At 37.2% G+C, this 18,715-nt stretch overlaps 1 protein-coding gene across 14 annotated transcripts in view; it reads right to left on the minus strand.

Annotated features, from left to right (window-relative positions):
• LOC111864320 (leupaxin) overlaps positions 1–18,715 on the minus strand; it is a 135,059-nt gene that overhangs the window by 1,898 nt on the left and 114,446 nt on the right. For 13 of the 14 annotated variants that reach the window (XM_023851489.2, XM_023851488.2, XM_023851490.2 and 10 more), the window contains 3 exons: positions 15,184–15,304; positions 11,925–12,066; positions 8,526–9,729 (listed from right to left, as the gene is read on the minus strand). In XM_023851489.2, the coding sequence (XP_023707257.1) occupies positions 9,705–9,729; positions 11,925–12,066; positions 15,184–15,304 (288 nt within the window). In that variant the 3' untranslated portion in view covers positions 8,526–9,704. Of the gene's footprint in view, positions 1–8,525; positions 9,730–11,924; positions 12,067–15,183; positions 15,305–18,715 lie in introns of those variants that run through there. The other variant, XM_023851486.2, reaches the window with a different exon arrangement.

The following is an 18,715-nucleotide window of genomic DNA, read 5'->3' on the forward strand; positions in this document are numbered from 1 at the left end:
GCCACAGTATAATTGTGTGAGTACCAAAGGACTCGGACCCAAGAAAGACTGTGCTGGCAAGGGCTAGCAGCACATACAAAAGACAGACCCGTCCTCTCATCAGAGAGGGCACCCCACAAAAAATGAGACCATACTTGTCAAACAGTATTAACTATTTGGTCATAAGCCCCAGATGGGGCTCGACATCAACACTTACTGACTGACCATCAGTCTCAATGTGACTTGAACTTTAACATACGAGCCAGTTGCCCGTGTGGAGGCGGATCTGATACCCGCATCATAGCTCTGCAAGTCATCAAAGGCAATGAAAAAGGAACCCAGTGCCTGGGGGTATAACTGAGCCACTCTGTTTCTGGAGGATATAAATACAGGGACCTGGCCCTCCATGTTGGTGGTGTCTCAAATCTGAGACAGTCTCGTGGGACTCTGACCTGAGAATGACTGTACTGGCAAAAGCCAGTAGCAATTGTAAACAAGAGACCCATCCTTTCATCAGAGAGAATGCCCCGCACTAAAAAACCCCACAGCTGTCTGACAGTAACAAAAATCTGGTCTTGGGCCCTAGATGGGGCTTGACACCAACACAGACTGGCTAACTGACCATCAGTCATAATGTAACTTTAACTTTACGGACTTATGAGTAAGTCGGAAAAAGGAGGTCCTGAGTCCTGGCTAGGAGGCCATGGGAGAGCAGTACAGTCTTGAGTTGGCACCTAAGAAATGCAGTCCTTGAGCTGTTGGTGTGAGGAATAGCCCTTGTTTGAAGACTGTAACCAGGCAACAATTAATCATGAGATAGACTCCAGCCAGCAAGGAATGCAGTCATTATCAGGAGACAACCAGTGAAGACAGAGCAGACTGAGGAGACTTAGGGCATGCTGTGGTGAATTGTAGTGTGTGAATTAGCGAGAGTACTGTAATTAATTGTAGTTACAAGTTTAACGAGCCCAATAGATCTGATTACCAATCCAAATCTCGTCTATAGTCACAATGTGACAATATTAAATCTCATATTCTGCAATTTAAGTTTATGTCCTTATCTAGGTGGTTTTTCAATTAAGTCCAGCCAATATATTGTTCGCATTTATTGATTTCCACATGTTAATTCCCTGGAATCTCATCCTGAATTTAATTACCTTGACAATACTGGATGACTAGTAAATTTGTAAAGCTCCTTATGTAACTTTCTCCATTTTATTTTCATTGGTTGCATCCTGTGTGTCTCAGACAATATGTAATATGTAGGCACTATGCTACCATCAACACAACAATATTTCAGTATTACACTTAGATCTTTATGTACTGCAACATGTTTCGGTCATACATGACCATCATCAAGCAGGAACATGTATAGTTACTGAAATACCGATACGGATCCTTATCGGTGCAATACATCATATTAAATATTACCATAAAAACTTTGCCTCAGATTAATGTATAGTTAAAATAGCAAATAGCAAATGTTTTGTTGACAGCAGAATAGTTCCTACACATTATGTATTGTCTGAGACACACAATAGGATGCAACCAATGAAGTGTTTGCTATTTTAACTATACAGTAATCTGAGGCAAAGTTTTTATGTTAATATTTAATATGACGTGTTGCACTGATAAGGATCCGTATCGGCATTTCAATAACTATATGTATTCCTGCCTGATGATGGTCATGTATGACTGAAACATGTCGCAGTAAATAAAGATCTAAAAGTAATACTGAAATATTTGTTGTGTTGACGGTAGCATAGTTCCTACATATTTCTCCATTTTGCTTTCTCACCTAGATTCAAATACTCTTCTTAACACTTCATTCTCAAAACCCCTTTGTATTTACTCATCCCCACAAATCAACATACAAAATAGTTTGATAAAAGTTAAAGAATTATGAGAGAAATATTTTAAATATATTTTTATAACATGGACTGTTTTTGTTAAAACCTGAAGAAACATGATTTTCTGGTATCATGAAAATAATGATTTAAAAAGAAAATGTTATCTCCATTTTCAAGTACAGTGACAGTGCTGATTGAGCAGTGTGGTTAAAAATAGTATACGATGGGGTACCCAAAAGAAACCGAAACTAATATTTTTGTGGGCAGAGCTTTAGTAGTACCGCGTTTTGCCACTATGAGTGCATAGAGCTAACATTCCTGAGTCGATAAGCCGACTACCGTTGCTTCAGAAGGTAAGGACTAGTTTCGGCAGAGTTTATAGTGACAACTGTTTTGTGTGATCGTCGTTCTTGCAATGGCTGATTTTCGTGAACAGCGTGCGGCGGTGAAATTCTGCTTTTTGCTCGGGAAAAGTGGAACAGAAACTCTTGAAATGTTAAAAACGGTGTACAAGGACGATGCTATGGGGAAAACTCAAGTGTTTGAGTGGTTTTCCCGTTTCAAAAATGGTGAAATGTCAATTGACGACAAACCTCGTTCTGGTCGTCCTTCCACGGCCCGAACACATGAAAATGTTGAAAAAAATTGTGAAATCATCAAGGAATCAAGGAAGATCGACGACGGACCATTGAAGAAATTGTGGAGCTGTCGGGAGTGACTTGGAGCTCAGTTCAGCGAATCTTGACAGAAGATTTGGGAATGAAAAGGTTGGCTGCGAAATTTGTGCCACGACTGCTCACTGCTGAACAAAAGCAAGGTCGCGTGGAAGCATGCTGTGCTTTGAAAGAAGGAGTCCCGAAATGATCAAAACTTTTTTTTGTTTCCTCAAATGAAAAAGAGACATGAAAGGAAAGCGTTTTGCTGATGTTCCTGAGGTGAAGGAAAAAACGACGGAGGCGCTGTCAAGCATCTCAAAAGATGAATTTAGACAATGTTTTGAAAAATGGAATAAAAGACTAAACAAGTGTACTAGTGTAAGTGGAGAATACTGTGAAGGGGATTGAAGGTTTGTGCTTAAAATTTGAATAAATAAGTTCGGTTTCTTTTGGGTACCCCCTCGTATTTTACTCCAGTTGAGTTGAGGGTTTCTGTACACTAGACCCAGCAGGCAGTGATGGAATGGGAGAACAGTAACTTACAGTTACATTGCAAGATTCCCTCACTGACAATTCTAAAACACTACTGAGACACTTTAACCCCGCATGTGGGTATACACTGTTTTGTCACCCAGCATGAGAAACCTAGCGCCATCATCTAATTAGCCCACATTATGAAACTGGAATATCAATGGTTGGTTGCCATAGGAATACCAAAGAGCATCTTTTTCTTGCCTTATTTAGACTGTCTCAATGAGTCAACACAAGTCCAACAAACTCCGTGTGTCCATGCTTTGTTTTGGTCCCTGACTTACATCTTGAAGTATGTATAATATGTACTTTGATGAAAAATTCTATAATGTTTCTTACAATAAAGCTACTATATACTTGTATAATGACACATGTTGCCATTTCCTCAAAATACTTTCAGAAACACAAGTAAAAATGCACAGAAAAATGGCAGAGCAAATAAAATATCCTCATGGTCTGCCACCTTCTAACTTTCAAGGACATAAGCCAGTATGATAGAAAACAACCAATCACATGAATACTGCAGATAAATCTGTATACCTAGTGGTCCACACCTTAATATAGAAGTACAACAGAATTTTGACACACAAGATCATATATAAATAAGAGAATATATTAATGTCACAAACATACCCCATTACTCTGAGCAAAACATCCATACACGATGGACAAAAATGGACATTTTCTAATTCAGAAAACCACGATTAACATAAAAAAATATAATTAACCAGCAAACAAATCTGATGCACCTAATCATGACAAAACAAATGCATATGACTGACTTTAAAAAAAATAACACATCTAAAACAGTTTTGATTTGGAATATATTTAATAAAACAAACAAAAAAGCTTTGTTAGATCTTTGAATACCTGTCCTAATTGTCAAATAACATAAAAACACATACTTTCCCCCTAAGTTTTAGTTAGTGAACATCTATGAACACAATATTACATCAAAATCCAGCTGTTCCTTGTTCACTTCAGGCGCAGAACATCCAAAATACACACAATACAATGCACTCGCCTGTGCTTGGCCAAAACAATGGGGAATGATTTGGTACAAATGTATCCACCTTGATATACTTGCCACAATGACACAGAACAAAGACCAAATTGACTAGTTACGTTTTACTGCATATTTATGAAATGATGAAAAAATATATTGGTATTTTAATTAAGCACAAAGCCCATATTCCATGGACAATTTTTTAGTATCCAAAGTATCACTTTAAAATTATTCCTTCCCTCCCTCCAACTTGTGTTAACACAATAATGCAACATAAGCACAATACATAATCGATTAATTGGACATATTTGGCACTGGCTAATACACTGTGACTTTCATGGCAACGTAATTTCTTATAGCACTCTGCAAACAAATTTCACTTTGTGTTATCTAATTAAGGGACCTTCCTCATTTCAGTCTTCAAGGCAATGCTTTCATTTTTGGTCAGGAATTAGGACAACCTTGTTGAGGTATGGTTATTCTGTACATTTCATGACCTTACAGATTTACTACAAATTAATTATACACTTTTAAACATTTATTCTGAACATAGTCTTACAAAAGTTATATTAGTATCAATGGAAACAATTACCTATAACAACAAAAGTAATTCCAACAAATCATCAATATTAGCTATGTTCATAATTCTGGCAACAACCAAAATGATACAACAAATTGTCTCAAACTTACTGCAAGTTTCCTTGTTCAAATAATATAATGCCCTCATTAATGCTATGTTTTAGGTTACTATATTCATCTGGTAAATATAGACTACATAAATGATCTTTAACCACATCTCACAGAAAACTGTTATTAGGAGTTGGATCTGGAGATCTATGGGCCATGGTTTAGGGCTTCTATAACCAACCCTTCTTCCAAGAACTCTATTCTGTTAACAGTACCTTGCACAATGTCTTCTTAAATGAAATCATGCTGCTCACTATAACACAAGCATCAGAATTTTTCTCAGGATAAGTTGTTTTAAAAGCAGTGCCTTAAAAGCATATATTTCATTTGCATTAATCCTGTGCATATATATTTTGTAGTTTTTGTGCATTAAAGTAGCATAAATGAATGGCAGCACAAACACACGCAAATTAAATTTTAATAATCATCAAATTATTACTGAAGTGAGGTAGGTTTCAACGAATACACCCTAAATTCGCATGTCGTTATCACACTTTATGCATTACTGGACTGTTAACACCTCTTGCATATTAAATTTTAATATATCATCAAATTATCACTGAATTTGGGTAGGTTTCAGTGGATACGCCCTAAACTTTCATCTTGTCACACTTGATACATTACTAGACTGTTAACCAACACCTTTTGTTAAACACTGCAAAATGTCATACACCTATAAATAATGGTAGACCAGAACGCAAATTCTTATACCTATTATCTTTTCAGTAGTTTATTCTCTATGTTTTACATGTAATGACAACTTCTGCATGTGAGAGATATAAACAATAATGCTGCATTATCAACAAAAGTGAGTCCAAGTGTGCCTATGTCATCAGTACAAAAAATAATAATAATACATAAATTAAAATGTAAAACTGATGATGAAACAAACTTTTCACTTTGAGTTTCTTTCTTTTCAAACTGAATTCTTATTTAGCAGTTAACAGCTTAAGGTGAAACGTAAAGTTAACATCACTCCCCTTTGTCTAGCATTGTTTCTTTATACATGGAGAATTATGGATTGTTAGATCTAGTTTTATGGGTATATACAACTCCACACAACAGATATGTTAAAGCCATAAAAATATTGGGATTACATTAATCTTCTATATCTGGCCTGATTTTTTAAAGATGTAATATTAAATTAATAACATTAATAACACTGAAAACAATGGAAACCAAATATTGTTCCCAAGGAAAAAAACAACCATTTTATAAAATTTGCTCCATAAAACTTCATCAAAAACTGGAATCTTAATGCTAACTGTACAATAAGACTGAAACTCCTCTCGCAGGCAGATACAGTTTGTTAAAGAGTGACTCAATGTGTTACACACAACTTCTGCAGTTACACTTACTGAACGAGGAAATGAAATATAAAAGAACAAATGTGATATTAAGCCTACTGTCTAGTTATATTTCCACCTGCAGGAACAGAAAACTAGTCTTGGCCATATGTGTGAACCACTGATTCACAAGATGACAAAGTACTTTAAATATATGAATTATATTAGTTCTTCCTCATCAACAATATGTTACCACATGATTATATAACATCCACTGCTCCAACAAATGAGGCATGACGAAAATTTTGGTAGGCCATTAAGTAAGACTTTAAATATTATGGCTTATCTTATGATTGGCTTACAATAATGGCCTGTCTTGGCTAACTTATGAATAAGCATATAATGTTACTGAAGCTTGATAACTTAAACTATTTTCTATGAAACACATAGATACATCATAGAGAAAACTAATACACAACACAAATAGAAGTTCACCAAAATTTCTTTTCTGATCATTCTGCCATTTACTCTGCAGGAATCTATTACCAGAGATATGAGGGAGTCATCACCTAGCTGCACTTTCATGGGAATAAACGGTAAGGGAGTTACACACCAGTGGAGGAAATATTCATAGTTATGACAGTACAATTACCTTCAGTAATATTTTCTATGAATTTAACCTTATAAAATAACTGTGATCAACACAGCAAATAAGCCAAGTGTACCATCAGATATCTTTAACTGATTTTAATTACTGAAAACAAACTACACCTAAAAAAATGTTGGAGAGATTCCACGATCACTAAGACTGTACTATACCTTCATGATCTTCTGCATGCAATGATTGTAACAAGTATTATACACACCTGCCATTAGCTAGTGCATTTTAAGGTTCTCAAAGATTATACACAGTAAATTTTAAAATCACTTGTACCATCAGCAGATGTTTTTTAACATGTCACCATACAAATTTTTGAGGTCAAGTTATAATTGTCGGTTAAGAACTCTGCACAAAAGTTTGTGCAACCACCATAATATTTTCCACTTTCTTAAGTACTGTAATAAAAGCAGCATACTTGACAAAACTCTATTCCCTGCTCCCACCTCAAAAGTTCACATGACAGCCACATTGGTACAATCAATCATATTAAATCAGATGACATCAAGAAGGGAAGGTATCCTGTGCCATGAAGTTCATGCCAGGTTTCTTGAAAATCAGTCTATTGAGAATCTGTAATATTGGCATTCACAGCTGAAGCAGTAGATGGGCAAACATGATGCTTGCTAATAGGATTCCAAAGAATTAGAACCCCCAAAATAAATCACTGCCACAGAAAATATTACTGTAAGATTACTCTGAAAAAATAGTGTGTTTGTTCTGATGTGACTTATGACTTAAACTTGGAAAACAGTAAGCCCTTTTTACTGTTCTACTTTTATTCATGTGGTTCATTGTTACATGATAATTTTCTATCCATTCTCTTAATCCTTGCTCTTGTATTAACTTTCCTGTTTTTGTTATGTTTCAGTATCTTATAGAAATAAGTCTTCGAATTGTGTAAAACCACAATCTTCTTCCAAAACTTCCATTTTTATGGAAAAATAACCCTCAGCACAGTAATCGTGTGTATAGCACGTTATGTCTAATTCAATTTATAGTCATGTTCTGTTGTGTGTAACTTCATGCAAACTTCATGGAAGGCCCTGTGTGTACACCTGTTTATGGGATTGGGGCTACCTCTAGAGTAGCAGTTCAGATATTTAATCCAATTGTAATGACCACAAAGATTCAATTCACACTGACATGACATGCTCATGTTTACATTTTCCCATATGCCATAAAATAGATGTTTTTAACTATTATTATTTTTACTGTTATATGTAGTTGCTTCTAAACTGTTTAACATTAATCTTTAAAGTTTATTATAACTTCTTAATCTCTAAAATTATCCAAAGAAGAGTTTTTCAACCAATTTTTCTCAATGTTCTTTTGCATAATATGTCCCTTTAATATCTCCAGATGTTATAGATGGGCCAAATTATCATTTCAGGCTCTGTAGGTACACTGCATGAAAATTCTGCTATGATAAAGTCCTTTAACTGAAACAGACTCTGGATATAACATGACTGGGTGTGGAGAGGATATGGCAGATTAAGATAGTGGACTGGGCAAGTCCCAGTGTGAGAAACTGGGTAACCTTTTTCACAAGCGGATACCCATACGAAAGCATTTTATAAAAGATAGGAGTTAAAGTTATGACATGGTTGACCAATGAAAACAACAATGACACCTTTATGATGAGAAATCATTCTTCCATGTGTCCGTATTCACACATAAATTTGTGGCTGCTTTTACAGGAATTCATAAAGGACAGCATGTTGCATTATTCATTTATGAATGGTTTAACAAAACACCATCAATGGCATCCAATGTTATGATGAAGAGTTCTGTTTTCTGAGATACAATATCAAGTAGTCAGCTGAAAGTCAACCCACTTTTCAGAGGAACATGTCACCTCCATCTTCAGGGTCAAAGAATAAGCCAAGGAAGAAACCAGTATGAAGTAGGCAGCAAGATCTGCTCTGTTCTGCTCTGCTTGCTACCTACTTCATGCTGGATTCTTGCTTGACACATTCTTTGACTCTGAATATAAAGGTAATGTGTTCCTCAAAATGCTGGTTGACTTTCAATGAATTACATGGTATTATATCCCAAATGATAGAACTCTTCACAACCACCGCTGTGAGAATCTCAAATCCTACAAATGATATGGTGATTAGAAAATAATGAACTGGAAAGGATGTGTAAGAAAGAGGTTGTAGCACAATTTTGGTATTATCTCAGCATGTGCATGAAGGAACAGAGGAAAACCATGTCATTTCATTAAATTCTTCTTAATCCACTACATGCCAAATATTTTCTGTGTGAAAGTATATCAACCACTGTTAAGACATTATACCATCACATTTCAACAGAATTATTTCAGACATTTGAACATAAGATTAAAATTCTACAAAGTAAAATAATATGTAAGAAAACAGACACTTCTATTATGAATCCCTACTGACTGAACTAAAAAACATGATAATTCTTGTGATCAGTACTCAGTGTGTTAAAGGTCCACAGGAGAACAAAAACTGTGGCATGTCAAAGTCACCCTGAACTGCGCTGTGTATTTTAAATAACAGCATCCACTCTGAATGATGCATCAAACTACAAACCTATGGAATGTAATATATGTCTCCTTGCTGGGCTTAACAAACATTTGAAAAGTGACAATTCACATACAATCATGAAGAGAACTATCTTCAAGAATTATCATCCTGTAGCCCAGTATAAATTAAGCTAATGTTTTGGAGGAACACAATGCCTCCATTATCAGGGTCAAAGTATATTGTTAATTTTCATTACTGAGACTTCAGTCATGAGCTATGATGTGAAGCACTCAATATAATACTTGCTTTTATATTTCTGGGTGGACTTATACATTGTATTGTTATCAGCTGGTGTACCAATGCTTTCAAGAACTTACGAGTTTCCATCTTCAGGGCAAAGTCATGACAGCAGATTTAATGGCCCTATTTATATCACAGTCTACACTGTTTTTCCCCCAGCCTCTGGGATTCCATGGGTAAACACACTGTCTTTTCACCTTTCAGATCACCTCCCTCCAGGAGCTGTGTAACTGCCCTAGCAAGGAACCTAGTTTCAAAATGCATTCCAATTGGTCCACCTATCAGAACACAGAATGACCAAATAACCCCATATATTAACATATGGCCACGAGCACCATAAGCCACTTAACCCAATGGTAATTTTTAGAGTCTATGTATGAATTATGCAATGGCATCCAATCATGAATATTAAGTATACAGATATATGGACAGAATGGTCATTATGGTGTTTGTCAAAAACACATAAATAAATGTAATAAACTCCCAATTATCTGGTAGCCAAGCATCAAGAATTCTCATGCAACCAACAATAATTTGCAAATAAGTTCCAGCTGCCACTAACAGTGCTACCTGTTGACTCCAGATACAGTTGCCATTACAGCAAAGGCTAGATGAATCTGTGTTCACGATACAGTATATCTATAATCCTTCATCCATGCATCCACTGTTGCCTAAGACTCACATGCACCAATTAAAGTGAAAAAAATGTTGTTTTAACTTTGAAACAAAGCCCAGAAATATGCAGAAAGTAGAAAAGGGTGAGAATCTGGTGAAAATTGGATTACTGTAAGGGTTTCTCTCATGCAACCAGCATGATGCAGTAAAACCCAATTTAAGAGATTTAAATTTTATCTTTCCCTGCATTTAAGGTACATTTCCTAGGGACCCAGCCAGAGCTATGTTTAATGCATCATCAATGACTTAGCCCCCAGTTTCTGCACAAAACTTTGATTCCTATGCATGTTCCTGATCTCGTTATTTGTGTTCCAACCTGCATGTCATCCACCTCACAGAGTTCAGGGCCACCATTTGCAGGGCATGCAATGCAGCACTGTTGTATACCCATTCTTTGTTTGTTCTCTGTGTCAGTTGGAAATGACTACTGTTTCTTCCTTTCATGTTGTATTCAAGGGTCATAATTTTCTTTTAAGTGATTCTGAAGTTATGAACGACATTTAATAATACCTCAAAAAGTAAAAAATTATTTAGGAGGTGGAAGGGAATCCAACTATGTCACTATATGAAATTGCAACATGTCTTGTGCTGCATCTATTGTCATTAAGTAACATAACTCTACAGAGAGCTTAAATTTTTGCAGAGATGAATTAGTGTCACATTCTGAGAAACAAAAAAAAAATTAAATTTATTAAATGAACAAGTTTCAGTGTCATATTATTGATGCAACTCAGTTAACAGTCATTTTAGGCTGTTTTCCAAAATTCCTTTTCTAAGGTACAAAAAGCTTATTCCCTAGACATACCTCAGAATCTGGGTTTCACTGTATCTGGCACGTCACATTCCCCATTCATGCCAGATAATAGGGAGTTTACCCTATATTAAACTTGCACCTACTAAACGACACTGCCATAGGTATCATTTAACATAAACATGTCAATTATATAAGAAATATATAATTATGGTCAAACAGTAGCGTAATTGGTTGAGGCACTATGCTACGCACCGGAAAGTCACAGGCTTGATTCCCGATGAGGTCAATGGAATTTTCAATTGAACTAATTCTTCCAGATGCATCATTGTCCTGGGATTGACTCAGCCTCTAATAGAAATGAGTACCAGGATCTCAATGGGGATAAAGGGCGGCTGGTATGTAAGGGTGACAACCTTACTGCCATCTATCAGCTGACTGTCTAGAAAATATGGAAGACTCAACGTCTCATGACCCTACAGGACTCCACCGCCTCATACAGGGGAGAGTTTTACCTTTTTTTTAGTATAATTATTGTAACAGCCCTGAATATGGATACTACTAATTTATCTGACACAGCAGCAAATCCACTCATCGCAAATATAAGGGTATAATGAGCATAACCAAAAACAATGAAAGCTTGGAAGACTGCAACCTTAAAGAATGCATTCATGCTTGAGTAAATCAGTGAACCTGTATTAAAAGAATACAAAACATGTTTCTCTATTATCTCACAAGCTTCACGAACATCTCTTCATATAATTACATGACATGACTAAATGATGCTATTCCCTAAGAATTTCCCATACATACATACAGTATCTCTAAAGCAAACTTTAAGATTATGTGGCACTTACTATGCAAAGAAAAACAGCATACAATTATGTTCTGGTATTTGATTTGTTCAGCAGCCACCTGTTGATAAATGTTTTCTCAAACTTATGTTATTATTAATTTGTGAGATATCCATAAAAAGATATAGGCTATTAGTAACAAATGAAACACCCTAAGACCACAAACCCAGTATAGTGCATGGTCTTTGCTCACCCAAATAACTTGTCAAAGCAAGCATGACAATATGGTTTATCATTCTGTTCCTTGAAAGTCCCCTTGTTCAACTGCTTGAGGCAGAAGGCACAAACAAAATGTTCAGGATGGAACTTGCGGAACATGGCTGTGATACAGCGACCTGCAACAAACAGTGATTTTGTTATACAGTCACAACTATGGCTCTAATGGGAAATCACTCATTCAGCTGCCCACTAATCTGGTAACAGTGGAGCAACAATAACAACTCTACCAATGACAGACACAGACTGTGGAACTTGCTCATCATCTAGACCACAAAGAGTCGATTCCTTTTATGCACATGCCAGATGGAGTGATTTTGAAGATGTGGGAACATCCCACATACTAACATGCGGTTTCGCCGGTCTAACAGACAGCACTCACTCCTAGGTCAATATCACATTCCTGTTGATGCTCATATTTATACAGCACTCGATGTCCAACCCACCTGTAGATCATCACGTGCGCTAGCCAATCAGCACTCACAATCGCAACTGCAAGTTTAAGCTCCGCCCAGCAAGCATGGTATAAAAGCGGAGCCCAAAGCTCGCAATGATCAGTGATCACATTCAGTTCAGAGCAATCAGTCATCAGTCATGAGCTGTTCACTGCACCAAAGATAGCTGCCGCAACTCTCCAGCAACCGCGCTCTGCTACCAGACAGCTAACGTAGCTGCTGCAGCTATCCAGCAACCATGCTCTATGACCAGGCAAGCGGCCTCCGTAGTCTAGGGGTAACGTTCCCACCTCATGACTCAAGGTCTGCGGGTTCAAACCCGGCAGAGGTCGTGGAATTTTTAAGGGCGAAAAAATTCAGGGAACAAGTCCTCCTGGAGGGACTTTAAGCTGTGTGTCCCGTGTTGTAGATTTATGGCATGTAAAAGATCCTCATGTCTCTAGGAGACCTCTGAGCAAAATTAGGCAAAGTTTCCCGCCCAAGTAGTTTCCAATTCCTCCAGTAGATGGGGAAGTATTGGGGACCACTGCCAGAGAAGGCTGACCTCGCTGGCATAACAGGGCTGATAGCGAGCACCAGTAGTGGAAGGGCATGGAAACTAGAATAATTATAGGGGGAGGCATAATAGAACAACAACTGGTCACAGTGCATGGGGAAACCCACCCCCTCCAAAATAATAATAATAATGATCAGGCAACTAACGTAGTTGCTGCAACTCTCCAGCAACCTTGCTCTGCAACCAGGTAGCTAATGTAGTTGCTGCAACTCTCCAGCAACCAAGCCGAGACAACGGCTCAGTCATCATCCGCACCATAGGCAGCTGTACCTAGAGGCGCACGCAGCACCACATTACCGGCCAGACAAACCAGCTGAACAGCCGTAAAGACTTGGTCTACTACAAAGGAGCAAATTCTACCAGCAAACTCACGGTGGAACAAACTGTCCTTTTCAGGGCCAGCCAACTTTTGACATTCCACATAGCTTCGCAGCTATTCTGTACATTCAATTTATACAATTTAATATATACAATTGTTACAGATTTATGTGGTTGTCTTTTAGAACATCGACAATCCCACAAAGTTATTCAAGTATTATTAAATTGCTATCAATTATTCACACTGGCTGAGCATAATTTACAGATATATCAAAAGACATAAAAATAAAATTCGCACACTATCCCAACCTTGACTGGTGTTCTCAAGGAATGGAGAAAAGTGCTAAACTAAATCTGACGGAGGGTCCGTATGACTCTCTCATATCCAACTGCAGGTACTGTAAATAATGTAAGCCCTAAAAATTGCTTTGCCATCAAAATCTATTTGATAAAAATAAGGTAAAGTTGTTTGTGTTTAATTAATTAAGCACTATGCCATTAAGATATATGGGGGAGAGGAGGCATAGTTCCAACATTCTTGACCTCAGCATTAGGAGGAGGTGAGTGGTTAGCATCATGCCTCACCTGCTTCAACCCCATGGAAATTGGCCCTGGCACCAAATCTGTTTGATAAAGATCATTATTATTAAAACATCTGAATACTCGTATAGGCTGCATTAAACATTCTCGTGGCCCACAGGTCATAATTTACCCGCCCTTGAGCCACAGTATGTGATGTACAGAAGTAGCAAATAAATATCTAAACTATTTCACTTAAGACACTTAAATAGTGCCTGACTGCAGGTTCTTGAGCAACACATCAGCTTTCCAAGATGTGTTCATACTACTCCTCAAATACCCATATAATTTATGAGATAGATCACATTACAGACAAAATAAAGAAAACTGCTAATATAACTTTACTGTGCCTGAAGAGGTGATTACTACAACCTTCTGCAGGGGTGTCGGCAGTCAGGACGCAATGCTCTGACCACTTACACATGACAGAGAGCTGCATTCCAGGTACCTCCATGACAAGATTAGAACACTTCCAATGTCTATGCTCTCCATAACCATGCATTCACACCAAATACGACTTTGGCACAGAAATACTGGGGTATGAAAGGTGAGAACTACATCAAAAATATCTAAATAAATCAATGGGGCTCCTTTCCTGGGGGTGAAGCAGTGGAAACATGAAAATGGTCACTCATCTCCATCAAGTGTAGAAGCTTATAATGTGTGGAGCATTATCTCCACTCCCCCCTTATCTTCACAGCATAATGCTTTAAGCAACAGGATAAATTTACCTTTACCAAAAGATACAACAAATAAAGAGAAATTGGTAATTGTGAGTTCTAACAGAGGAGTCAAAAGTGGTGCATATAAGATAAAATTATTGCCTATCCATTATCAACATGATCATCCACCGACATATCTACCACATGGAGGCCTTCTTCATATCCACACAAGCGCTACTCTTGCATGTGTTCACACCCTCCCCATTCTGTCTTTTGCCATACAGTCCTTGCTTCCACAGTGGTCATTTCTATGCCACCATTTTTAGGTCGTCAAAGGAATCCTATAGTCATCCATGCATAGCACACGTACAAATCACAGCATACTCAGTTTTAAGAAATTATCATGTAATCTTTCTACCCTCACATGCTGCCTGTAGATTATCCACAAATTAATTTTGGACTACTCTTTAACAGTGAGTAAACCAGGATAGAAAGTCTGGAATTCTGAAAAATTACAAACATTTCAGATCTACTTATGTGCAGCAAATGATATTTAAGAAACACATATGAAAAAGGTTAACAAACAAGTTCCACTGAAACAATCTCTTCTTGCCAGTGATCTGGATTTAATAAAGGCTACAACATTCAGAAGTTCCAAGTACAAACCTGTGATCGGCTTATGGCATCCAGCACATAGTGACCCTCTCTTTGCATGGTAATGTGTTTCACAATATGGCAAGCCTTCATGATCAAAAAATGATCCTCCATGGAATGGCTGACGGCAATCCTGGAGATAGAAAATGAAATATGACACTCATTAGACAGAAATCCAACAAGTCAATATGAAACAACGTAATTCTGAAAATGCATCCTGAAGACTGCTTTCACATCTGCAAACACAAAATTTCTAAAATGAGTAATATGGACCAATAGTTACAAAAATAAATAAAAGCACATCATATGTACATGCATGCAGGCGCGCATGTGTGTATATGTATATATGGGTATTATCTGACCTGCTATATATTCTTGGAACATTAGAAAACCATGTCAAACTGGATATGTGCAAATTAACAAATAAAAAATAAATATGTAATAAAACAAATGTGACACATTAATATTGGAGTGGGGGAAGAAAAAATCCTGTTACTATACTGATAACTTCCAGAATGTCTTGAAAATATAATCAAACTGAAGATTAATCCCATAGCATTAATAGCTGTTAAGCAAAAGGTATAACAACAAACATATGAAGGAGAAAAGCAAGAAGAGATAAAAAAATAAGAAACCTGTGCATGGCATAAAATACTAAATTACTAATATCCGTAACGTTTATGTGGAATATGTTCTCGTCAGGTATATATTCAAGTAAAGCACTGTCACATGTATGAGTGACTACAGATGGGATTTGCTTTTATAACTGGATTCATTGAAAACTTACAGATCATAAATATGCGTATCTATAGTATTATCACTAATTCACACACAAAATGCTGTTCACTATAGCACATACTAAGTCTTCTCAGTCTGCTGCAACTTCACCAGTCATTGGCTTGTGACACATTCCAACAATGTCCTGTACTTCCGTGCTCACATTCTTATCAGCTGGCAACTGTCCCACAACTAACTCATTCAGAGAATCAGAGTTACTTTACAACTGGTGGTTTACCGCCAATCAGTTCGTTTTGGTGCCAAGCCCCTCAAGGATCATGACCAAAGATTTTTTTTCAACTGAATCCTTGCGGTTATAGTCCTTATGTAACATCCTCTCTTATGAATATGCTTGGCCTTGTCAAGTATATATAACACACATACAGCATGTTATTAAAAATTCTTGCTTTTGCACTATATAGAAATCCTCTGTCAGTCCAGGCTTTGCAAAGCATATCACACCTCTCACACTTAGCTTATACTACAATGACAGTTTAGTCACTTTAATGGTTATAAGCTTGACCACCGCCAAGTAACCTAACCTAAGCCTCTTATATTTTCTACAATTGACTTCACCTTGTCCTATGCTAGGAACATGTTTATTCTAATGATTTTGTATGACGTCTACTTGCTGCCAGCACAGTTTTGTTATATAATCGTACACATATGCAAGGCTGAAAGCCATATACAAATCGTAGACCAGCGTGCACCTTGGAAAATTTCCAATGGTTTGGAGAACCTCATATTGCAGGTACTGCAATTTTAAGATATAGGTGTCTGCACAAATTCCCAGGCTGGGCAAGAATAAGTCATGCTGATCTAATCAGTGTTTTATTGAGTGTTATTTTAAAGCTGGCATTTAAACACTCACTTTTGAATAGGGAGTAGAGTCCAATAAATGTTCTGAAGTCTCTGGCTTCAGTCATTTCTATATGCAGTCACCATGTAATCCTCTTATCGAAGATTACACAGAGATGTTTACATGACTGAGGAAGGGGATATTCTGTCCATTCAATGTAAGATGAGCCTTAGAGGGCTTAAGTCTATGACAAAAGTAGATGGCCTCAGTTCTTATCTTCACTGATTTTATGTTCCAGCACTCACACCACATCTCAAACTAATTCACTGCTCCAACAGTCCTCCTTATAACAACTCGGCATGGACTGCGCAGAAAACACAATTCCTGTTGCTGTATCCATTGCTTCATTCACGTCTGTTGTGATGACCATGTGATCACTACCCTGCCATTGCCTTACAATGGCCGTTGTTTGCATTACTTAGCAACAGCTGTTGCATAACTGCTTTGCAATGAGTCTATGTGCCACAGTACTGACAGAGGCCAAATTCATATTTTGGCAACATGTTTTGTTACGGTTATTTATTTTAAAGTTCATAAGAAGTTCATATAGCTACACATATTCTCACACACACACACAAAACAAGGCACAGGAATTGGAAAGAAGTGGATCTGAACAATAAAATATGGAAAAGTTGTCACCGTGCTTAATTACTTCAGCACTGTCATGAAGACATATGGGAGACTGCACGTATAGATCAACCATTCTTGACCTCGACATTAAATGGAGGTGAGTGATCACTTTAATGCCTCTGCCATTTTATCCACAGAATAATCACCCCAGTACCCACTGGACTGGAGGCTCAATGGGCCCCAGAATTCATCTGAATGCAGTGGAGAGAACAAACCTACCCTGCCAGGAATCAAACCTGGGCCATCCAGCCCATAGCCCATTGCTATGCTGAGCTATCCCAAATCCTGAATTTTAACAAAAAACTAAGGAAAATCTTATATGCAAGATACTTAATAAAGAGTACTGACTTGGGATCAAAGAATTTAAGAATTCAATGTGAGAAAGCCTTAAATGTGCATTTCACTGTACAAACACATTAAGAAAGAGACTGATGATTTAAAGCAATTACTTTTGTTTTATGCATTCACATGTATATACTGAATGCCTGATGGCCCACCTCTTATACATTCATTCATACTGAATGCCTATGATCATACCATACATATATGTCAAGAGTGTTAAACACAGCAATACATTAAATTAATCAATAAGAAAAAGGGTAGTACTGACTACTTGCAACAAAGAGGGCTTAAGCACACATAGGAGAACAAATATCAACATGACTTATCATAGGAACTGAAGACAGAATTTTGTGAACATGGTAACCATCCTTCAGGAGCCTCACAAGCAGATAATCTCTTTACTGCCTGAGTAACTACCACAGTTTCAAGAGAGACCTTGCACTATGAAGGTAGCAAGCTAGTAATGATCACTGATAAGGCATCTTTTATACTGTTATGTAGAAATCAAGCAACAAATAAATTATTCATATCCTTACACCAAGAACTGAAAGGAAAATAGAGGATATACTTGGAGAGGATCAGTTTGGATTTAGAAGAGGAAAAGGAACCAGGGATGCAATTGGGATGATGAGAATTATAGCAGAATGAACTTTGGAGATAGATGAAGAACTGTGTGCTTGCTTTATAGACAGGCAGAAGGCATTTGACTGTGTAAATTGGACCAAATTAATGCAGATCCTAAAGGAAACAGGTATCGATTGGCGTGAAAGAAGATTGATTAGTAAATTGTACATGGATCAGAAAGTTAGAGTGCGAATGAACAGAGGGGAGACAAGAAGTGTATAGATTGGAAGAGGAGTTCGACAAGGATGCTGTTTATCACCAATTCTGTTCAACTTGTACAGCGAATGCCTTACCAAAGAAGCTCTAGATGGG

This window comes from Cryptotermes secundus, unplaced genomic scaffold (genome assembly GCF_002891405.2).
Source record: "Cryptotermes secundus unplaced genomic scaffold, Csec_1.0 scaffold216, whole genome shotgun sequence".
Lineage (NCBI taxonomy): Eukaryota > Metazoa > Arthropoda > Insecta > Blattodea > Kalotermitidae > Cryptotermes > Cryptotermes secundus.